Consider the following 24,556-nt stretch of genomic DNA (forward strand, 5'->3'; position numbering starts at 1 on the left):
AATGTACAGTCCTTTTTATATCAGGATATATATATATATATATATACACACACACACATGTATAATTTAAATATCCATGAGCATATAGAAATTTAAATAAATGATTTAAATAATACTGAAGATGTCACAACTAAAGCAGTCCCAGCTAACTTAGCCGAGGTGAAGGAAGTTCTGGGAGTCTGGGAGTGAGCCCCCGGGAATCTTAGCCTGATGGGACAGCCCGGAAGTTCTTGAGACTACTACTGACACGTGACTCAACGTTGCTTGGAGAGAAAAGGTGCGGCGCGCTTGTGACGTCATTTCTGCGCTACTTTCTTCGTTGTCTTTGAGGTATCTAGCCGCCTCTGGGAACTATGCCTAAAGTCGTGTCCCGGTCGGTTGTCTGCTCCGACACCCGGGACCGCGAGGAATATGACGACGGCGAGAAGCCTCTCCACGTCTACTATTGTTTGTGCGGCCAGATGGTCCTGGTTCTAGGTGAGTAGTCGCGAACTGGAAGGCGTCTGCAAGGAGCGAGTCTGTGGGTTCTTTTTTAAAAATTTAAAAAAAAAAATCTTTATATTTATGTGTTGCTGAGGATCGAACCCAATGCTTCACTGCAGGTTCTTTTTGAGGGAAGCCGGTGGGTACTGGGGATTGAACCCACGGGCGATTTATCACTGAGCTGTATCTCCAGTCCAGTTTTTTTTATGTATATATTTTTCAGTCCAGTTTATTTTGAGATAGGATCTCGTCAAGTTGCCCAGTCTGGCCTGGAATTTGTAACCCTCCTGCCTCTACCTCCCCAGTCGCTGGATTACAGGCGGGCGCTCGCACCCGGCTTAGTCTGTGGGTCCTTGAAGGTGAATTTCCTCCGGCTGTCATCTGGGCGCCACCTCTCACTGAAGTTTAGTGGCTTTTCCCTTACCGTCAGAATCCTCCCTACACATTCTTTCTCCACTCTTGACGTTTTTTTTTTGTTTCGTTTTCTGCTTAACCTTGTGACAATGTCTACAGACCTCCCTCTAAACTCCTTGTTAAAACACATACACACATACACACACACACACAATCTCCCCCCTCAATTCACTCCAAATACTTTGTGATTTTCTGCTGGATACAAAGATGCTGTCGTCTTAGAATAAATAAAAATAAAGCCCTCCTTGATTCTACATTTCCCTCCACCTATAACCCCACCCCTATGCTGCTTTTGTAGCAAAACCTATCAAAAGACTTGCCTAAAGACTGGGGTTGTGGCTCAGTGGTAGAGTGCTTGCCCAGCATGTGTGAGGCACTGGGTTCGATTCTCTGCACCACATATCAATCAATAAATAAAATAAAGGTCTATTGACAACTGCGGGGGAAAAAAAAAGAGTTGTCTATATTGGTTGTCTCCACCCACTTCCGTTAGACTTTCCTTCCCACCCCTCACCTTCAAAACCGTGTTTGTTAAGCTTACTGCTAAACACTGTGATACCATTCTGGTGGCTAATTATCTTCATGTTAATTAATCACCCTGTCAGTGGCATCTGAAACATATGATCATGCCATTTTTCTCGTGACATATTCTTTATTTACTTCCAAGACTCTACACACTCCTGATTTTTCTCCTACCTCAAATGTTGTCCCTTCTCAGAGTCTAGCTCCTTTTTCCCTCTCAGACTTTTAGAGATTTCAAGGCGTTAGAGCTCGGTATCTAGCCGACAGTCTGTACTCACTCCCTCAGTGATCTCAACCAGACCCCAGCTTTCAAAACCACTTATTTGCTGATACTTCCCAGATGTTCATCTTTAACCTGAACCTCTCCTTAAGCTCCACTTACCTATTCAATATCTCCACTCGGATGTCTAATGGACATAATGATATATTTATCATGTTTAGAATTGAATTCATGATCTCCTGCCCGCTGCTCTACAATTGCCCTGATTATAGTGTTCCCTGTTGCAATGGTGATACTGTAATTCATTCACTGAGAGGAGTGAACAAGCTAATGTGTAAACTGCCTACTGTTCTCTAATTCTCTTCACTTTCTCCATTAATCTCAAATCACTTTGATGCTTGACTTCCTCTGTGGACCTTTAGACTTGCATTATATTCATTTCTATCTGCTTTATAACTGTACCTGTTTTATTTCATATTTGTTTTCAGATTAACCTCCTCCAACTAGGATGGGTCATTTGCATATATATAACTTTCTCCTTAACACTTACCCACTTTTCCCATTGCCTTCCTCATAGGCTTGGATACTTGGTTGACTCTTCTAACTCTAATAAATTGTAGCACAAACCAAGTGTACTGTAATCACAGAAATACACATAGGAACTTGAGTTGCAGTGTTGGGAAGGTTTTTTTTTTTTTTTTTTTTTGGAAGGGTACTGGGGATTGAATCCAGGGGCACTTAACCACTGAGCCACAGCCCCCAGCATTTTTAATTTTTTAAATTTGAAACAAGCCCTAAGTTGCTTAGGGCTTCACTAAGTTGCTGAGGCTGGCCTTGAACTTGTGATACTCTTGTCTCAGCCTTGTGAGTCTCTGGGATTACAGGCATGTGCCATCACATCTGGCAGTTTTTTTTAATTTTTATTTTTGTGTGTGTGTCTTTCTCACAGTTTATTTAACAATATGTAATAATAAATCTAATTTTAACAGTGTATACAGTGACCCAAAGTTCATATTTATAAGTAATCAGCTTTAATTGCATGATTTACAACAGTAGAGGGTTTTTGCTTTCTATTTTCAAGTTTTACAGAAAGTGTATATGTGTATTGGGAGGCGGGGCATGGTAAGGTGAAAGAAAGCAAGCAAAGAAAAAATCCCAGGGACATTTCACAAGTTAAAATCATCCCACTGGAATTGTTTCTTACCCTCTTTTTAAATTGTTTTTCCTTTTTTAGATGTAAAATTAATGATTTTTTTTTCAAGAAACAGAAACCACAATATATAATACATCAATTTAGCAGCTGCCCCTGTATATTTTGAAAAAGTAATTTTTCTCTCTACAAGTACAAATTATTTTAATACTTAGGGTTTTATGATCAGACTTATGAAATAGAAAATTTTCGGGAGCACAAAAGCTGACTTGAGGGGAGGAAAGGGGAATTTTTAAAATATTTATTTTTATGTGGTACTGAGGATTAAACCCAGTGCCTCACATGTGAGAGGCAGGTGCATTACCACTGAGCTACAGCCCTAGCCCCTGGAAGGGGGATTTTTCAAAATATTTTTTAGTTGTAGTTGCCAGACTACCTTTATTTTATTTATTTATTTTTATGTGGTGCTGAGGATCAAACCCAGGGCCTCACATGTGCTAGGTAAGTGCTCTACCGCTGAGCCACAACCTCAGCCCCAGGAAGGGGGATTTTTAAAAGAACACTTTTAAAAGAATGAGTATTTTTACACCTAGAGGGAAAAAATTGATATAATTTTAAAGTAACAACCCCCTTTTGTCCTTTGGTTTTATAAATGTTCTTTTATTTGAGTCTTCCATAAAGTGAGGAAAATAGGGAAAAGTGTCAACCATCTGAACCAGTAGATAATTGTTAATGTTACATATTTTCACTAATTAAAAATAGTAAAACCTCTTGGGGTGCAAGGCAGGAACATATGGTTGACATCAGACATCAGCCTCTTCCCAGTGCACTGATCTTTCAATGAAGAAAAAGTCCCTGAAGTGGGAAGTGATTTGCCAAAGATGATCAGGGTAACAACAGAGCTGGGGCCAAAACCAAGGTTTTCCTGGCACCAAGTCGTTTTTAGTTGGAAGCTTCCATCAGCGGAGTAATTATAGTAAAAGTTATAGTGCTACAGCTGCCACTGAAAACTTTTTCAGTGACTCTACTGACCAAATCTTTCTTCATTCTTTCAGATTGTCAGTTAGAGAAATTGCCCATGAGGCCCCGGGACAGATCCCGTGTGATTGATGCTGCCAAACATGCTCACAAATTTTGTAATACAGAAGATGAGGAGACTATGTATCTTCGGAGGTAAGGGGTTGATGCTCTGTCTAGTATTTTGCTCTTGTGTCAGGGTCTGTTTCTGAAGAGTACATATTCATCTAATGTTGAGCTGCTCATCTATTTGGGCCCAATTCTTTGACATTTGTGGTAGTTTTCTAAATTCTGTTAGTGCAGCAAAATCTTCATTGTGCTTTGGTGAAGTAGTGCTGAGATTTGATTCTACTGCCATTTGATAGCTGAAATTTGACAGGTTTGAATTCATTCAACCTGTAATTTTTTGGAGTGCGCCACATGCCAGGCATTGAGCTAGGTACTGGATCTGTGAATGAATAAACTACCATCTATAACATTAAAGAGGTAATAGCTCTGGTGTTATAAACAGAAGGTTATGGGAAAGGCTTCAAAAGATAGTGGCATTTGTGGTTGGCCTGAACTAGGATTTCATCAGGTAGATGAGGGGGATTAGGAACATTCCAGGTGGAGGGAATCTAGAGGCACTGAAAGCATTAAACATGGTGTACCTGAGAAGTCTGAATAGTCCTTTGTGGCCAGAGCAGAGGTTATTTTACAGAAAGGGGTTCATGCATACTGGGGTGAGAACAGAGTACTGTGCTAAAGGGGACAAGATTATACTTTGATTTATAGGCAGGCAATGAAGAGCCAGTCTCCATTTTTTAAGCAGAGTAGTGACATGGTTATATCTGTTTTAGATTGGGGAATTCTTGATATATATGGGAAATTGAAGCCTGCATTAGGGATAAAGTTACATGAAAAGAATGTGGAGCAAGAAGAGAGGAATGAAGGTTTACAAAGCACATTAAAGAATTGGAACTATCCAGGTGTAGTGGTGCATGCTTGTAATCCTAGCGGCTCAGGAGGCTGAGGCAGGAGGATTGTGAGTTTAGCAGCTGAGTGAGGCTCTAAGCAACTTAGTGAGACCCTGTCTCTAAATAAAAAAGGCTGGAGATGTGGCTCAGTGGTTAGTGACCCTGGGTTCAATCCCCGGTACTGGAAAAAAAAAAATAAAAGAATTGGAACTACTGAACAAGAAGAAAGTAGTGATGTGTAAAACAAGAGAGGAGAGTTTTAACAAGTATGTATGTGTGTTCATCAGGTGTGGGGGTGCCCATTATAAAGAGGTGCCAAATGGCACTGAGAGGTCAATCCTAGGGAATTAAGTCCATGCATTTGTTCATTAAATATTCCTTTTGAGCTCCTTTTGTGTGCCAGGTACTGTCCTAGAAGCCTGGAATATCCCACTATATTAGAATGCTAGAGCTACCATAATAAAATATCACAAACTGGGTGGCTTTAAACAACAGGAATTAATTGTCTCATAGTTTTAGAGGCTAGAAGTCCACAAGGTGGGCTCAAGCGGTAGCGCACTCGCCTGGCATGCATGCGGCCTGGGTTCGATCCTCAGCACCACATACAAACAAAGATGTTGTGTCCGCCGAAAACTGAAAAATAAATATTAAAAATTCTCTCTCTCTCTCTCTTTAAAAAAAGAAGTCCACAGGTGTCTGTAGGGTCATGTTCTCTCTGAAGATTCTAGCTTCTTGCCCCTTCTTAGCTTCTGGTTTTTGCTAGCACTCCTTAATGTTCCTTGACTTCTTCTTCTTTTTTTTTTTTTTGTAGTGTTCTTTTTTTTAAATATCTTTATTTTATTTGCTTATTTTTTATGTGGTGCTGAGGATTGAACCCAGGGCCTCACATGTGCTAGGCAAGTGCTCTACCACTGAGCCACAGCCTAGCCCTTCCTTGGCTTCTAACTGTGTCACTCCAGTATCTGCCTTGCATCATCATGTGGTATTTTTCTAGTGTCATCTTCTTTATAAGGGTACCGGTCATATTGAATTAAGGGCCCATCCTATTCTACTCTAACCTCATTTTCTTTAGGGTGGTCTACGAATGAGCTACAATCCTCAGCCTTTTTATTTTTATTTTTTTGGTACTGAGGATTGAACCCAAGGGCACTTTGCTACAAAGCCACATCCCTAGCCTTTTTTTGTATTTTATTTAGAGACAGGGTCTCACTGAGTGGCTTAGGGCCTCACTAAGTTGCTGAGGCTGGCTTTGAACTCACAATCCTCCTGCCTCAGCCTCCTGAGCTGCTGGGATTACAGGCATGTGCCAGTGTGCCCAGCAGCTTTTTTATTTTACTTATTTATTAATTTTTTAGTACTGGGGACGGACCTCAGGGGCACTCAACCACTAAGCCACATCCCCAGCCCTATTTTGTATTTTATTTAGAGACAGGGTCTCACTGAGTTGCTTAGCACCTTACTGTTGCTGAGGCTGGCTTTGCACTCGCGATCCTCCTGTCTCAGCCTCCCGAGCCACTGGGATTACATGCGCGTGCCACCGCGCCTGGCTAGCGTTTTTATGTTTTGAGACAGGGTTTCTCTAAGTTGCTTAGATCCACACTAAATTGCTAAGGTTGGCCTTGAACTTGTGATCCTTCTGCCTCAGCCTCCTGAGTTGCTGAGATTACAGGCATGTTCTACTGCACCCAGCTAACCTTGTCTTTTTTGGTTTTGTTTTGTGGTGCTGTACAATGTACACAGTGCCTTGTGCCTGCTAGGCAAGCACTCTGCCACCTCTTTATACCCCCAACCCTCTGACCTCATCTTCACTGCTTGTATCTGCAATAACTCTGTTTCTAAATAAGATCATATTTTGAGGTTCCTAGAAGGACACAAATTTTAAAGGAATACTGTTCAACCCAGTACAACCAGTAAACAAGTAAAGAACATATGGAGCTTATATTCTAGTGTTATATAGGAAAAAGCTATAGGCTGGCATCTAGTTATGTTTAAGAAACCAAATTATTGTTAGCCCACCAGTAGGTGATTTCAGTAACCAGTCAGACCTCAGCACCATTATAACAACAGGGCTTCTAGAATTGAGCAGCTGAAGAGAAAAATAGGTTATATACAAGGTGCAAATGGGAATACAGATCATAAAATTGATGAAATTTGCAAAGGAAGGCCTCCAGGAAACATTGGGTAAATAGTCCATTATGGTATGTGGGAAGGTTTATAAATAACACTTTCTATTTAAGGATAATCCATTTTCTTATGTTTTCTGTTTGTTTGTTTGTTTTGGTACTGAGGATTGAACCCAGGGTGCTTAACCACTGAGTCTCATCCCCAGCCCATTTTTGTATTTCATTTAGAGACAGGGTCTTGCTGAGTTGCTAAGTGCCTCACTAAGTTGCTGAGGCTGGCTTTGAACTTGTGATCCTCCTGCCTCAGCCTCCCTAACTGCTGAGATTACAGGTGTGCACCACCACGCCCGGCCTATTTTCTTATGTCTGTCTTCCACCATTATTTACATTATGATTTTGAAAATACTGACTATCTTTAGGATCACTAAAATATTGATTGTATATACTTATATCTAGCAATAATATGAATAATTATATAATAGCATTTTGTATCTATCTTAAGTTAATATGTATTATTTAGTTAGTACATAAACTAACCTAATACAACTAGGCCACAGGCTCCTATGATATCATAAGGTAGATGTCCTCACCACTAGTCAGAGAACTACTGGGTGACCCTAGAGTGAAGTAGAAACTATGTAATCCAATCAGTCTGATCCTAGAGGTGAGAAAGCCTTAGTGCCAGGAAGTGCTCAGGCTGCTCTACTCTGACCAAGTGACTGTTAGGCTATAGAGTTCTTAGAATTTGTCAAAAAGCCAGGGTAATCCTTGATTAATTTAGTTCCTGCTGTAATCACAAGCAGTCTTTCCAAGAACCCACTCACTCCTCTCCCCTACTGTCCATGGTGGAAGTCTGATCTTCCCTCCTTTTCATCCAGGAGAAAAGTGCCAGTTACTGAAAATAGAGGAGTCTGCTCAGCATATGCCCTGAAACCTATTCCTTTCTACCTCCAAGGCTCTCCATTCCAAAGTAACCCTCAAAACACTACCATTACTTAGTACCCCCTTTCTGTTTTTACTTCCCAAGTTGCAAATTCAGTGGATGCTTTTCTGACCCTATCATTGTTATCATGCCTTCCTTGATGCTATTAACTTCTTTGATATCTGTGAAGCTACTCATGATTCTCCTCCTCCTTTGGTCTTCTCAGTTTTCTGGATTCTGTTTCTTCTCCCTGCTCCTTAAGTATTACTATTTCCCAGGGTTTGAACCTTGATTTTTGTCCCCTTTCTGTTATATCCTCCTTGAGTATTCTCACCCCTTCTATGGCATCAATTATACTTGCATGCTCATGACACGTAAAATCTAGATCTGTTGACATTTCTCTCCTGTTTCCCAGAACTATGTATCTAACTGTTTACTGTGCCTCTTTACCTGATGTCCTACCTAGAACCAACATGACTAAGGCCAAACTCATATTTCTCTGACTCTTCATTACTTATAGCAATGCCTTTCAAACATTTTCAGACAAGTAACTTTTTCAGTGAAATTCGTATCCAGAGTATAAATAAAAATGTTAAGCATGAAGCTCCTCTGATTGGGGAAGAGTTAAGCCTAATCCATAAGGACTGATGCCTCCTCATGTGGTTGCATTTAAGAATCATTGCAGAGCACAACTTTCTTTTTTAATGCTACCAGGGTTGAACTCAGCGGCACTTAACCACTAAGCCACATCTCCAGTCCCTTTTTATGTTTTATTTAGAGACAGGGTCTCACTGAGTTGTTTATGACCTTGCTAAGTTGCTGAGGCTGACTTTGAACTTGAGATCCTCCTGCCTCAGCCTCCCAAGCTGCTGGAATTATAGTTGTGCACAACTATTCCCTGCTTGCAGAGCATAATTTTTATTTTCCATATTTTTTAGTTGTAGATGGACATAATACCTTTATTTTATTTACTTATTTGTTTTTTATGTGGTGCTGAGGATCGAACCCAGTGCCTCACACATGCAAGGCAAGTGCTCTACCACTGAGCTTATTTTTATTATTTATGGTACTAGGGATTGAAGCCAGGGTTTTGTGCATGCTGGGCAAGCACTGTACTACTGAACTATACCACCTACTTCTGGAGCACAGGTTATAAAATCCTGATTAGCAGGATAAAATCCAAGCCTGAAGGTTCCTTATGATCTGGCCTGTACCATTCTTTTTTTTTTTTTAAACATTTATTTCTTAGAAGTAGTTGGACACAATACCTTTATTTATCTATTTATTTATTTATTTTTATGTGGTGCTGAGGATCGAACCCAGGGCCTCACACGTGCTAGAAGAGCGCTCTACCGCTAAGCCACAACCCCAGCCCCTGGCCTATACCATTCTGCCCATTCACATCTCCTGGCATTCCCTTGATTTTTTTTAAGCAACAGCATACATTTATCTTTTCTTATAATTTCTGTTGGTCAGAAATTTAAGAACAAGCTTAGCTTGATGGTTCTAGTCTCATGACGCTGTGGTCATTAAGAGGTCATTAAGAGGAGCAGTCATTTGATGTTTTGATCAGGATTGAAGGTTCTACTTCCATCATGGCTTACTCACATGGTTGACAGCTTTATGCTAACTGATATCAAGAAGCCTCAGTTTCTTACCACGATATTAACAGTTTTAAAGTATACCAATACAAAATTGTTATCAATAGTTGCCATGCTATACATTAGATCTCCAGAACTTATTCATTCATCTTGTGTAACAGAAACTTTATACCCATTGAACAACTCCTCCCTATTTCCCTCACCCCCAGTGCCTGGGAACCTCTATTCTACTCCTTCTATGAATATGACAATTTTAGATTCTACAAATGAATGAGATCATGCAGGATTTGTCTTTCTGTGCCTGGCTTATTTGATTTAGCATAATGTCCTCTAAGTTCATCCCCATTATCACTAATGGAGGATTTACTTCTTTAAGGCTAAATAATATTATTTTTGTTTGTGGACATGCCTCCTTTTCTTTTCCTATTCATTTGTCAATGGATGGTTAGACTGTTTCCATTTCTTGTCTATTGTGAATAGTGCTGCAATAAAAATGGGAGTGCATGTGTCTCTTCAACATACGGATTTAATTTCCTTTAGATATGTATCTAGTTGTGGAATTGCTGATCATAAATAGTTCTATTTTTAATTTTTTAAGGAACCTCCATATTGCTTTCTATAGTGGTTCTACTCCTTTACATTCCTACCAACAGTATGCAAGGGTTTCCTTTTCTCCATATCCTCACCAGCACTCAATATCTTTTGTCATTTTTTTTGAAAATAGCCATTTTTACTGGAATGAAGTCATAGGTCATTGTGGTTTGGATTTACATTTCCCTGATGATTAGTGATGTTGGATATTTTTTCATATATCTGTTGACCATTTGTCCTTTGTGTGTGTGTGTGTGTGTCGGGGGGGTGCTGGGATTGAACCCAGGGACTTGTGCATGCTAGTCAAGCACACTACTACTGAGTTACATTCCCAGTCCTGTATGTCTTCTTAAGAAATGTCTATTCAGCCAGGCACGGTGCCTGTAATCCCAGTGGTTTGGGAGGCTGAGCAAGAGGATCACAAGTTCAAAGCCAGCCTCAGCAATTTAGCAAGGCCCTAAGCAACTCAGTGAGATCCTATCTCTAAATAAAATATAAAAAGGGGCTGGGGATATTATTCAGTGGTTAAACATCTTTGGTTTCAGTCTACAATACCAAAAACAATAACAAAAACAACAAAAATCAAAATATCTATTCACATTCCATTTACTCAAGAGGCTGAGGCAGAATTATCACAAATTTGAGGCCAGTGTGGGCAACTTAGTAAGACTAAGTTGAATTAAAAATTAAAGGGCTGGGGATGTGGCTCAAGCTGTAGCGTGATTGCCTGGCATGCATGCGGCCCGGGTTCGATCCTCAGCACCACATACAAACAAAGATGTTGTGTCCGCCGAAAACTTAAAAAAATAAAAAAATAAAAAAATAAAAATTTTAAAAAATTAAAAATGAACTAGGGATGTAGCTCAGTGGCAGAGTACCACTGGGCTCAATCCCCAGTAAACCCCCTTCCCCAAAAAAGAATTGTCTATTCAGGTGTGTTGCTCATTTTAATTGATTTTTTGCTATGTTATTGAATTGTGTGCAGAAGTTTCTAGTTTGGTGTAATCCTGCTTTTTGTTGTTGTTGTTGCCACATGTACGTTTGGTGTCAGATCAAAAAAAAAAAAATCACTAAGTCACTGGACCATACTAATGTCAAGAAGCTTTTTCCCCAAATTTTATTCTGGTAGTTTTACATTTTCAGTCTTATATTTAAGCCTTTAATTCATGTTGAGTTAATTTATGTATAAATGGTGTTAGATAAAGGTCCGATTTCATTTTTTTTTGCCTGTGGATATCCACTTTTCCCAGCACCATTGTTGAAAAAAGAATCCTTTTTTCATTGTGTGGTCTTGTCAACCTTGTTGAAGATCAGGACTATAAATACCTGGGTTTATTTGTGAACTCCCTATTCTTGTACTGATTTATTTTTTGGCATGTTGATCCATTCTCATATTCCTGGGAGAAATTCCAGTTGGCCGTGTTGCAGTTTTTTCTTGTCTTTTTTCTTTTTTTTTCAATTGAACCCAGGACCTTGCACATGCTAGGCAAGTGCACTACCACTGAGTTACATCCTCAGCCCCGTTGCACAATTTTTTCTACATGCTCCTGGATTCACTTTGCCAGTATTTTTTGAGGACTTTTATTTGTATGTATATTCTTTGCTTTTTTTTTTTTTTTCTTGTTTGGTGGTGCTGGGGTTTGAACACAGGGCCTTGCAGGTGCTAGACAAGCACTCTACCACTGAGCTATGCCCCAGCCTGTATGACTATTCTTAAGTGATATATCTCTAGTTTTTTATTGTCATATGTTTGTGTGGGTTTGATATTGGTATAAAATTAACATCACAGAATGAATTGGGAAGTGTTCCCTCATCTTCCCTTTTCTCCCCCCCCCAAAAAAAATGTGAAGCCTTATAGAATTATTTTTTGAACTTTGAGTAAAATTCACCTTATGCCTCTGGTTCTGGCCTTTTCTTTGAGAAAAGATTTTTTATTACTAATTCAGCCTCTTGTTATAGTTTGTTCAGGTTTTCTATTTTTTCTTGAGTGAGCTTTGACAGTTTGTGTCAGTCTTTCATTGTAAGAATCTGTTTCTTCTAGGGTATCTAACTTTACTGGCATATAATTGTTCATATTATAATCTTACAATCTGAAATGTGTATGATTGGTAATACAGCCTTGATTTTTAAAGTTCTAATGATATTAGACTATTTGTAATTGCTATACTGCTTCATCTTTACATACAGTATTCCCTCTGACTAAAATGTCATTTTCTATCAGGAATATCAGGTTGAACATCACCTCTTTGTAAAGCCTTCCATGACCACCTCAGACGTACTTTGGCATTCCTACCTCTGTGTGGTCAATTCACTTTATACATTCCTCCATTTAAGAACTTACCTCCTTGATTATAATTTTCTCACTAAACTGAATTCTTTTTTTTTTTTAAGTACTGGGGATTGAACCCAGGGGTGCTTAACCACTGAGCCACATCCCCAGCCCAATTTTGTATTTTGTTTAGATACAGGGTTTCACTGAGTTGCTTAGGACCTCACTAAGTTGATGAGGCTGGCTTTGAACTTGTGATCCTCCTGCCTCAGCCTCCCAAGCTGCTGGGATTACAGGCGTGCACCATAGTGCCCGGCCCTCAAATTGAATTCTTAAAAAAATTAATTCAGCCACTATTTATTGCATCTCTAGTTTGTGTCTGGTTCTTTATTGAGCCCTAGAGTGATGAGACTTTCCGATCTCTGATCTCATGGATGGGATGACAAAATTAGTAAACAGAAAAATCAAGTAATAATGATTTTAGAAAGCTATATGAATGAAATAGAGGACTGATATTACATGAGGTCTTCATAGAAAAGATGGTCAAGAAAGGCCTCTCTAACTAGGTTATGAATGAGGTGAGGCCAAAAAAGGTACAAATGGGACAGCCTTGGCATTATTGTAAGAAGAGCATTCCAAGCAGTGAGAAGAGCATATGTATGTGAAAGTCAAAGGTTGGAAAGTACATGTTGGTTCAAAGAACAGAAGAAATTCTGGTGTGGCCAGTGTGTAGGGAGGGAGGGAAACAGTGTATGAGATTAGGCAGGGGCCCAGTTGTGTACTCAGCTCCTGGTAGACCATGGTAGAGAGTTTGGATTTTATGCTAGGTGTCTGTGGAAGCCATTCTTGCCTCTATTTAGAGAATAATTTAGACTGAGACAGTAGAGGAAACAGATCCTAAAATAAGTGGTTAGATTTTGTTTATGTTTTTGTTAGATTTGAATTCAAAGTGAGGAAGACCTAAGTATGACATACACATGTGAAAAAAGAAAAAGATTGCTTTGACCACAGAAAAATCTAAAATTTCCATATGATGAAAACAAAATCAAAGACAAATAACAAACTTGAGAAGAAATATTTGCAAGGAGCTAAGCATGGTGGCACATACCTGTAATCCCAGCAGTTTAGGAAGCTGAGGCAGGAGGATCCTCAAGTTCAAAGTCAGCCTCAGCAATTTAGAGGGCCCTAAGCAATTTAGCAAGATCCTGTCTCAAAAAAGGGTTGGGGATGTGACTCAGTAGTTAAGTGCTCCTAGGTCAATCCCTGGTACCCATAAAAAGAGAAAAAAAAAAGAAGGAAGAAATATTTGTAAGACCCTTTAACAATACCATGTTTCCTTAATATAAAATGAAGACATAACTCACTAGACAAAAGATATGCACTGACAGTTCACAAAAATACAAATGGCTGGTAAATTTATGAAAACATGTATAACTCTGTCTTAAAAAATAAATGCAAATTTGAAGATCCCATTTTTCACCCATGAGATTGACAGGGATGCAGTTTAATACATAATGTTGGTGAGACTGTAGGGAAACAGATCTCAATATATTAATATTAGGACTATAAATTAGTTCAAATTCTATAGAGTAATTTGGCAGTATTTAAAAATGTATACCCTTCTAGGAATTTATGCAACAGAGAAAAGACATTTCTTTAACCATATAAAGAAATACAATGTAGCCATTGTAAAGAATAAAGCAAGCTGGAGGCAGTAGTACAGGCCTGTAATCCCAGTGGCTCAGGAGGCTGAGTCAGGAGGATCACAAGTTCAAAGCCAGCCCCAGCAACTTAAGCCCTAAGCAACTCAGTGAGACCCTGTCTCTAAATAAAAATTTAAAAAAGGGCTGGGGATGTGGCTCTTTGGTTGAGTGACCTTGGGTTGAATCCTCAGTATCAAAAAAATTTTAAAAAGAATGAAGCAACTCTTTATCTATTTATATGGAAGAATCATATATGTGTATATGTTTATATATATATATATATATATATAAACATATATATATACACACACACATATATATGTGTGTATATATATGTGTGTGTGTTAAATTTATGAAAACATGTATAATTTCTGTCTTAAAAAATAAATGCAAATTTGAAGATCCCATTTTTTACCCATTTAAGAAACATTTTGAATGATTTTTTTTAAAAAGGTGAAGAATAGGGCTGGGGATGTGGCTCAAGCGGTAGCGCGCTCGCCAGGCATGCGTGCGGCCCGGGTTCGATCCACAGCACCACATACAAAGATGTTGAGTCTGCCGAAAACTAAAAAATTAATATTAAAAAAATATTCTCTCTCTCTCTCACTCTCTCTTTAAAAAAAAAAGAAGAAAAATAAAAAAATAAAAATAAAAAGGTGAAGAATAGTGTAAAATATGGTACATTCATATAAAAAAGGAAAAATGGTGTTTCCTTATGTACCAGGGATGGGGATATAGTTCAGTGATAAAGTGCCTACCCAGCATGTGCAGGGTTCAGTCCCCAGCACAGAAAAAAAGCCTAGAGTGCTTGCCTACTGTGTACCTGTTAGTGTTCTTTGCTTGTACATGCATTGACTATCTCTGGGATGAACACAAAAAAATCAGAAGGATTTTGCCTATGGAGAAGGGAACTTGGTGTGTAGGGGACAGGTAGGATGGATATTTATTTTTCATTTTATTCTTGTATGTATACCTTATGCCTATGTTGACTATTAAAATTTTGAAACAAGCAAAAGGGGTTGAGTGAGGAGATCAGTCAGGAAGTTGTTTCAGTAGTAGAGGGAATTGATAATGGTGGCAGGAAGGTGGAAAAAAGTAGACATGTTCAAGAAATTTTTTTTTTTGAGATTAAATCCATCAGATTTGTTCATGAAGTAAGTGTGAGAAATGAGGGAAGGAGAAGAATCAAGGATGAGTTCCAAGTTTCTGTTAAGCAACTGGGTGGGTGGAATTGAGTCTTTTAATCAATGTGTTGGTTTTCTAAGGCAGTATCATGTGGGCTCTTGAGTTTGACTGCCTGGGCTTGAATTCAACCTCCTCTACTTCCTAGCACTACAATTTTGTGCAAATCTTGTAATTCATGCTTAAGTTCCCTCATCTGTAAAATGGGAATAATAATATATCCTACCTCACAGGGTTATTGTAAGGATTACATGAGTTAATAAATTTAATATTTTAGAATGGCTCATAGCATATGGTAAAAGCTATACCATTTTCCTTCTGTATCCACATGGAATTTGTTCCAGGACCTCCTGTAGATACCAAAATCTGCAAATACTCAAGTCCCTAATATCAAATTGCATAGTATTTGCATATAACTTATTCTCTCACATACTTTAAACCATCTTTATGTTATTTATAATACCTATACAACCTAAATGCTATGTAAATAATTGTTATACTGTATTGTTTAGGGCATAATAACAAAAAATGTACATGTTCAGTACTGACACAATTTTTTTTCTGAATATTTTTGATCCACAGTTGATGGAATCCACACATGAGGAACCCTTGCATGTGGAGGGCTAACTATTTAAGTGGTTGCTGCTATCATTGTTAGTATGACTATAATCATTACCATGACAGTTATATTGCACCTCTTCCTCTTCTGTTAGGGTAACCATTTTAGGGGCTCAATAAATGCTTGTGGAAGGAAGGACGGAAGGAAGGAATGTTAGAACTTTAAAATTAACACATTTACCAATTTGTGAAATGAAAAATTTTTAAAAATATCTATTTATTTTTTGTTTTTTTAGGTGTACACAGTATCTTTATTTTACATTTATGGGGTGCTGAAGATCGAACCCAGTGCCTCATGCATGCTAGGCGAGTGCTCTACCACTGAGCCACAACCCCAGCCCTGAAATGAAAATTTTTGAAAGGCCTTTTTAGTATGTGAAGAAATTAGATGGTATGGTTAATAGGTTATGAGATTTGCTCCTGCCTTCTTACTTTTTAACTTCCATTTTCTGTACAGGCCTGAAGGCATTGAACGACAATACAGGAAGAAGTGCGCAAAGTAAGTGTTAACCATGTGGGTTTCTCCAGGAATAGGCAAGTAGAGGGATAATAGATTACGAAAATAACTATTTGGATACAATACTCTGTTGTGTCTCTGTTTTTATAATATCAACTGCCTTCAAACCAAATACTAATATATTTCCTAAAGAGACTAGTCAAAGTTACATCCCTGACTAGCTGACCACAAAAATGAGTTTTTAACATAGTGCAATTTTATAAAAGTTGAGATGTAATCCATATGTAATGAAACTTGCCCATTTTAAGTGTTCAGTTTGATGGGCTTTGACAAAAGAATACAGTCATGTAATACCACCAGCATCATGATATCAAACATTTCCAGCATTTCATATGCCTTTGCAGTCTAACCCCCCACCCTCCCATTAGGCACTGCTTTCTGTTACAATGGTTTTGCCTTTTCTAAAATTTAAATTCTACAATATGTGTTGTATATGTATAGTATTTATCTTTTGCACCTTTTATTTTAGTGCTTCAAGTTATTATGTCATGGGGCTGGGATTGTGGCTCAGCCGTAGAGCACTCACCTAGCACGTGTGAGACCCTGGGTTCAATCTTCAGCACCACATAAAACTAAATAAATAAAATAAAGGTATTGTGTCCAACTACACTAAAAAATAAATATTTTAAAAAGTTGTTATGTCATTAATCATTTATTCCTGTTTATTAAAAAGTAGTATTCAATGTATCCAAGTTTGTTTGCCCATTCACCCATTTGAGGTGAACGGTGTTTTAGTTGTTTCCAGTTTGGGCTATTATAAGTAAAGTTGCTATGAATATTCTAGTATAAATTATAGTGTGCACATGTATTTTCTCTTGGAATGGAATTGACTGGGCCATATGGTAAATGAAACTAGTGTAACTTAATCCAGACCCTATTTGTAAAGTCTATTATAGGATCATAGACTCAAGAATCTTAAAGAATATTATGTGTATTTCCAGTTTTAGGCTATTAATAGTCACTATTAAACTAAAAAATTCAATCTTGATGAAACTATGATTATAGTTTGTCTTTCAGAAGACTCAAACTAGGAGATTAAAGCTGAGGAAAATGGATAAGAATGCATTTTCACTCCCAGCCATATTGGATTGATGAAATTGGTTTTTATCATTTCTTGTAGGTCTACTTTGTTTAGCTCAATAAGTGTAATAATGGTCAGCCAAAGAAAGTGGTGATTACTACCAGGATTGATTTGCCAACCACTACAGTGGAACCTTTACACTCCTCCCAACAGTACAAAAACAAAACAGAACAGAAAAAAATCTAGACAAAATGCTCAAACCAGTTACCCAGGTGACTGGGTAGAATAGTGGCAGTTTTGACTGCAAAGCAATCAATAACATGAGCTAGGGTTTATCAGACTTATTGAATATTATAGATCACTTGAAATGTTCAATAAACTTGCAGATTCACAGTCCTCACTCCTACATTTGCTGGATCAGGATCTTTTGGGAGAGACCTAGGAATCTTAACAGCAATTTTTTTTGGAATATTTATTTTTTAATTATAGGTAGACACAATAACTTTATTTTATTTTATGTGGTGCTGAGGATTGAACCCAGTGACTCACGCATGCCAGGCAAGCACTCTGCCTCTGAGCTACAGCCCCAGCCCAGCAATTTTTTAAATATTTATTTATTTTTTGTTGTAGCTGGACACAATACCTTTATTTAATTTATTTATTTGTATATGGTGCTGAGGATCAAACCCAGGGCCTTGTATGTGCGAGGCGAGCATTCTACCACTGAGCCACAACCCCAGCCCCTTAACAGCAATTTTAACAAGCACCATTTGGGAATCAGTCATTGAGAAAAGCTAATCCTTATTTTATGACACAGAAATATTCCCAGAGTCTACATATGTTTTGCATATCTCTGAGGGGATTTGGAATCAGAGTTCTTCTAGAGGTTCATTCTGCCTTTTGCAGGTGTGGACTACCACTGTTCTACCAGTCCCAGCCGAAGAATGCCCCTGTGACCTTCATTGTGGATGGAGCAGTAGTGAAATTTGGTCAGGGTTTTGGGAAAACAAATATATATACTCAGAAACAAGAGCCTCCAAAGAAGGTAATTATCATTGAAGGAGACAGACTGCTTAATACAGCTACAGATTTCGTCCCAAATGTCTTTTATTGTGGTGCTAGGGATTGAACTCAGGGATTAATACATGCTAGGCAAATGCTATACTACTGAGTTACACCCCCAGCCCCCATACTTTAAAATAAGGGTTTAGTACACAAGAAAGTGCCCTTTATGGATGTCTTCATTTTTAAAATTTTTAGTTGTAGATGGACACAATATCTTTGTTCATTTATTTTTATGTGGTGCTGGGGTTTGAACCCAGTGCTAGGCAAGCACTGTACCACTAAGCTACAACTCCAGCCCCTAGATGTATTCATTTTTAAGAGAATGCCATTTTGTGTTTAAGCAGATATTACAGAATTGTAACACCTATTCTTTTTTTCCTACAGTTGCCCCATGAGTAATCTTAGAAAATGTAGTTTTTATTCTCATTTATTTCCTTAAAAAATTATTTTTCCAGTGTGAATAATTAAATAGTAAATGAATTAGGCTAATTTTCAGAAAACATTTTAAAAACCCTTGGTGCCAAATGTTATAAAAATATAAATATAAATAAAAACATTGACACCTTTAGATAGGCAGCCTGTCCCAAAGAGGCAGTGCCCCCCACCCTGAACACAGGTGTGTGTACACTCACACTCACATGTGACTTATGGATCCTCTTGGGGTGAACTAGACTAACTCTTCTTCCTGCTGTTTCAGGTGATGATGACCAAACGGACTAAAGACATGGGCAAGTTCAGCTCTGTCACCGTGTCTACCATTGATGAAGAGGAAGAGGAGATTGAGGCTGTAAGTGCTTCACCTCTCAAGGGAATTTGAATTTGGGGTGGGTTAAGAAAGGGAACTCCAGAGCTAGAGCATGATGTACCAGAACAATTAGAGACATTGCTTTCAGACCCTGCTCTGCTAGTAAGAAACTATGTGACACTGGGTTAAAGCCTGTTTCCCAAGACCTCAGGGATAGCTGTAAGATGTGCACAAGAGTTTGAATTCTTTCATTCCTCTTAAATTTGAAGACTACTGGACTAAATTATTTTAGAGCCTTTCCAGTCCAGCTCTGATGGTTTGGCAGTCTGTTCTCAGCAGCTGCAGCAGTAGCAGCCACAATTACCTTTCTGTTACTTCGTAGAATGAAGTTTATGGAGAGATGTGAGCTGTTATTTTTAAAATGATTTTGGTTGAAGCATGAATTTCCCTGGATTATTGAAAAGAGCAAGAGTTGAAAAGGGAACAGAGGCCTGTCATTTTAGTAATGATTTCATGACTTGAACACTGTAAATTGTTGCTATGGTCTTTATTATAATTCCTCAGTGAGAGAGCTAGTTTAAGGATGCTTCTTTTTTCCTTCAGAGGGAAGTTGCTGACTCATATGCACAGAATGCCAAAGTGATTGAAAAACAGCTGGAGCGCAAAGGCATGAGTAAGAGGCGACTGCAAGAGCTGGTGAGTGCCATGGGATAGGAAGGCTCTGGCTTCTTTGTTTGGATTTCATCTCTGAACAACTGTCCAGCAGTCAGGGAAATACTTTAGGAAATCTCTTGGGGGTGACCAGTATAGTTGGCTGCTGACTTGTTAACCCTAGCTTGTGGTTGTTGGTATAACCTTCTCTGTAGTAGAGGCTGCAGGGTCTAGGCCCTAAATTATAATACCTGTTATCTAACTAGGATGATATTTTAATCTGCTATTTATGGTCCAAGGTAAGGCATTTAAAGGTGAGAGTTTCTGGATACTCTCCCAGGATGTAATGATGCATGATAGTGTTATTGGCAGTACCTGCATTGGGGTGGTTATTACTTCTTTTTTTTTTTAAGGAAAGAGAATTTTAATATTTATTTTTTAGTTTTTCAGCGGATACGACATCTTTGTATGTGGTGCTGAGGATCGAACCCCAGGCTGCACACATGCCAGGCCAGTGCGCTACCACTTGAGCCACATCCCCAGCCCCGGTTATTATTTCTTAAAGCACTGGTAGTTTCCTGTGTTATTCCAGGGTTTGAGCATGCATATCTATATTTGATGGTACCTACATTTCTCTTTTTTTATAATTGCTTATAATATTTTATTACTTTGACAGTGCTTCATTGATGCCTTATCAAAAGACATATACCATTTTCTTCTATATTAGACATTGATGGGCCTTTATTTTGTTCATTTTTTTATATGTGGTGCTGAGAATCGAACATGCTAGGCAAACACTCTATCACTGAGCCACAACACCAGCTCCTGACTGGTATATTTTTGGTTGCTGTTTTACCTTGCAATAGTGGTCTAGAGTAGTCTCCAACTTTATAAGATGAAAAAACCAGTGTTTTCTTTTTTAATTGCCAATTTTGTAATTTATAAAATGCAAATATTGAATTAACCTCAATTTGTATTATTAAATTATTTCATTTTATTATTACTCTATCAAATTGCTATAAAAGTTTCTTAATGTTTACTCTTGATTTTTGCATGTATGTTGCATGACTGATTAACAAATAGTTCATGGACTCCAAAATTTAGTAGCACTGTTTTGGAATGGTGTTCTTCCCTATTCTGCCAAGAATAGGATAAGAATAGAGGGCTGGGGATGTGGCTCAAGCGGTAGCGCACTCGCCTGGCATGCGTGCGGCCCAGGTTCGATCCTCAGCACCACATACAAACAAAGATGTTTGTGTCCGCCGAAAACTAAAAAATGAATATTGAAAAATTCTCTCTCTCTCTCCTCTCTCTCTCTCCTCTCTCACTCTATCTTAAAAAAAATAATAATAGAATATGCCATGACATTGATTCCCTCCCTCAGCCCTTGGGAGGTGCTGGGTTCCTGGAATCCCTGCATTCATTGTCTTAAGCCACAGCCTTGTATCTCTGCCTGTGTTTTGCCTACAAGTACCATTTTTTGAGTGTGCTGTAACATCAGAAGGGTTGGAAAGAAGTTGTACAGACACATAAAGATTTTAGAATCACTTCTGGTTTATACACTATATGTGTACTAAGGTAGAGTGTTTCTTTTTTTTCCTATCTTTTTATTTTTTTTCTTTCCATCTTTTTTATTGGTGTATTATAGTTGCACATAATGATGGGATTTGTTGTTACATATTCATACATGCACACAAAATGACAGTATAGTTTGGCCAATATCACTAAGGGAGAGTGTTTCCAAGTGTTTTCTTCAAATAAGGAAGGAAAAATAAGACTTTTGAATGATATATCAAGGCATACATTTTTTTTTCCTTTCCAGGCTGAACTGGAAGCCAAGAAAGCTAAAATGAAGGGGACCTTGATTGACAACCAGTTCAAATGACCAAGACTTTTCTCTGAGCCCAGACTGGAGGCAAGCATTTAGATCAAGAAGAAAAATAACTTCTTGATTACATGGACTGGTTTCTGTTTATTCCCTAGGAGGAGTCTTTATTTTGCTTCCCATTGATTCTCTTGCATTCAGTGAGGTCTTTGAGTCCATTTGACCTGCTTCCTAGGAGATGAATTTTTCTAAGTCTTTACGTAGGTTTTATGAACTATTTTTTGTCCATTTGATATAAAATTCTTCAGTTACATAAAAACTTTATGAATAGATTAGTGCTGAGTGTGTCTAGTTTCTAAAATGACTTTTTATTCCTTTTTCAGTTACTAGAATATTGAAAGATTTTTGGAAAAATATTATGGTGTGTCATAGAGAAAAGTAGCATGAATTATATGTAAAATTACAGCAAGTCATATCCTTTTAAGTGACTCTGTCTCTGGTCTTATAATGGCTCTTAGAATTGGCAATCTTTGTCCTATCAGCAGAGTTTCATTGAAAGTCAAAATCTGCATAAAGTTCTCTTTACTTCAAATATTAAGAGTTATAGGTGAGCCATACCATATCAGACTTTATACTTAAAGAAGGAGAAGCCACAGGGCTGGGGATATTGCTCAGTCATAGAGTGCATGTGAGGCATGTGTGAGGTCTGGGTTCCATCCCCAGCACCACACATGTGTGTACATGCACACACACCCCAAAGTGAAAAGCCAGATTGTGTAGTGAGAGAGTTGGTTAGCTCAGATTTGAATTATAAAAGGATCTTATTAAGTAACCCAAGGGAGCTGCTATCTAGTGAGACAGCTGGGTGTACTGCTTCTCTGTGTGGGTACATGAAATAAATAAAATTATCTGCTAGGTATTGTTTATTTTACATTTGTTATTTGCAGAGGAATGTTGTGTGTATAAATATTATTTTATGTCATGCTGCTTCAGTGATATCAATATCTGTATATTTGTATTCATATTTTTATCTATTCCCTGTATTACACAGTGTAGGGTCAGAAAGCATGTTAACCTCCTCATATTATCTATAATGGATCGCAGTTATTAGCAAGCATCCAAGACTTGTTTGTGAGTTGCTGCTGGGAAATGGTAGAACAGTTTTCTTTGTGTCTTTTCTGATTTCTTTGTTTTTCTTTCTTTTGGGGGAGGGTACTGAGGATTGAACTCGGGGGCATTCAACCACTGAGCCATATCCCTATATTGTATTTTATTAGAGACAGGGTCTCACTGAGTTGCTTAGTGCCTTGCTAAATTGCTGAGGCTGGCTTTGGACTCATGATCCTCCTGCCTCAGCCTCCTGAGCTGCTGGGATTACAGGAGTGTGCCACTGTGCCCGGCATCTGATTTCTTTATTGCACGGAAAAGTAGGTTGGAATCAGGGTAGATATAATCTAGCAACAGATATATAAAAGAGGGATGGAGTCCTGAGAAGGCCCAAAATGGGGCTGTTGTTACCATCTTCCAAGTTATTCTCCTACATTCCATGAGGCTTTTTGCAACTGAGTCTTTCTCTTCACCTCATTTTCTGTCCTTATTCTGAGAAAGAAGTAACAATCACGTGGATGATCTCCTCACAATTTCTAACCTCAACTCCAGACAATGACCTCTACCTTTACTTCACTTTAGTCATAAGCTCCCATGATTACAGCCTAGATATCATCTACACAACCTCTGAAATCCAATATTTTGTTCTCTGATCACAATCATTCACTTCTTCTGAAGCTGTTTTGTTTTTAGATTTGAAGGGTGATTGTTAGTAGTAAATAATGAAAAATAGTAGTAGTAATAGCAAAAATACTCACCACTCTTTATTGAGTATTTACTATGTGTCAGGTGCCAGGGAAAGTATTTTACAGGTATTATATAAACAACATGATAATTCTTAAAGTTTAGATGTTACTATTCCCATTCTAAAAATGAGTATTCTGACATTCAGAGAGTTTAAGTTTCCTAAGATCCCCTAGTCAGTATGTGGTAAAGGCAAAAGTTTGTTTTTAAAACTAGAACAGGAAAACTGCTTCTCCTATGGAATTTTTAAAATATATATTATTAAGATCAGAATTCAATTTCATTTTGAGAAACCAAATAATGTGCATTATAAAAATTCTTGCATAGAGAACTCCCTATAATAAATCTGTGGTTACATTTCTACATATTTTCTGAAATATTTGTCTTTAGATACTAGTTCTAAACCATTTCAACATCTGGTTTAAGTTATGCATTTTGCTTCTTCTATATGATTGTGAAATGTTATGTCATTAACACCAAGCCACATATGCTCTTCATTATGTTTTATTCTTTTATATTGAAATAATTGTTAAAAAATAACATAGTTCCTCTAATCTGTTAACTCATATTATAGCAAATACAGTGTTTTAATGTTAGTACAAAGAGATAAAGAGCCATATTGAAATTTTGGAGGGTCTTACTTAGTCCCTTTTTTTTCTTTTTGCAAAATATCCACTGTGAGAAAAATATTAAAATATGTGTGAAATATTCCCATTGTAGTAATTGGTGACATTTTTGTAACATAACTTTATTGTTTAAGAGAAATTTAAAAGCTTTTTAAAACCTGGGTTGCCTTGCTAAGGACAATGGCACAAACCTATAGTCCCCATACTCATGAAGATTGCTTGAGTCTTGGAGTTAAAGGCCAGCTTTGGCAATATGCTGAGACCCCGTTTCAAAAAAATAAAATGAAATAAAAGGCTAGATTGTCTCAACCATTTTAAGGTCTTTAGAACAGTTTCTCTGCTCTTAACTTTTTTTTTTTTTTTTTTTTTTGGTACTGGGGATTGAACCCAGAGGTGCTTTACCACTGAGCTACATCCCCAGCCCTTTTTTATTTTTTATTTTTAGACAGGGTCTTGCTAAGTTGCTGAGGCTAGCCTCTAACTT

At 37.9% G+C, this 24,556-nt stretch overlaps 1 protein-coding gene across 1 annotated transcript; it reads left to right on the forward strand.

Annotated features, from left to right (window-relative positions):
• Positions 1-320: 320 nt before the first annotated feature.
• Steep1 (STING1 ER exit protein 1) lies at positions 321-24,165 on the forward strand. Its single transcript, XM_077793820.1, has 7 exons — positions 321-477; positions 3,845-3,962; positions 16,229-16,270; positions 18,216-18,354; positions 19,072-19,161; positions 19,723-19,815; positions 21,593-24,165. Exons 1-7 carry the CDS (start codon positions 354-356, stop codon positions 21,653-21,655), a joined length of 669 nt encoding a protein of 222 aa, XP_077649946.1. The 5' UTR covers positions 321-353; the 3' UTR covers positions 21,656-24,165.
• Positions 24,166-24,556: the final 391 nt, after the last annotated feature.

Source organism: Urocitellus parryii, chromosome X (genome assembly GCF_045843805.1).
Source record: "Urocitellus parryii isolate mUroPar1 chromosome X, mUroPar1.hap1, whole genome shotgun sequence".
NCBI classification, from domain to species: domain Eukaryota; kingdom Metazoa; phylum Chordata; class Mammalia; order Rodentia; family Sciuridae; genus Urocitellus; species Urocitellus parryii.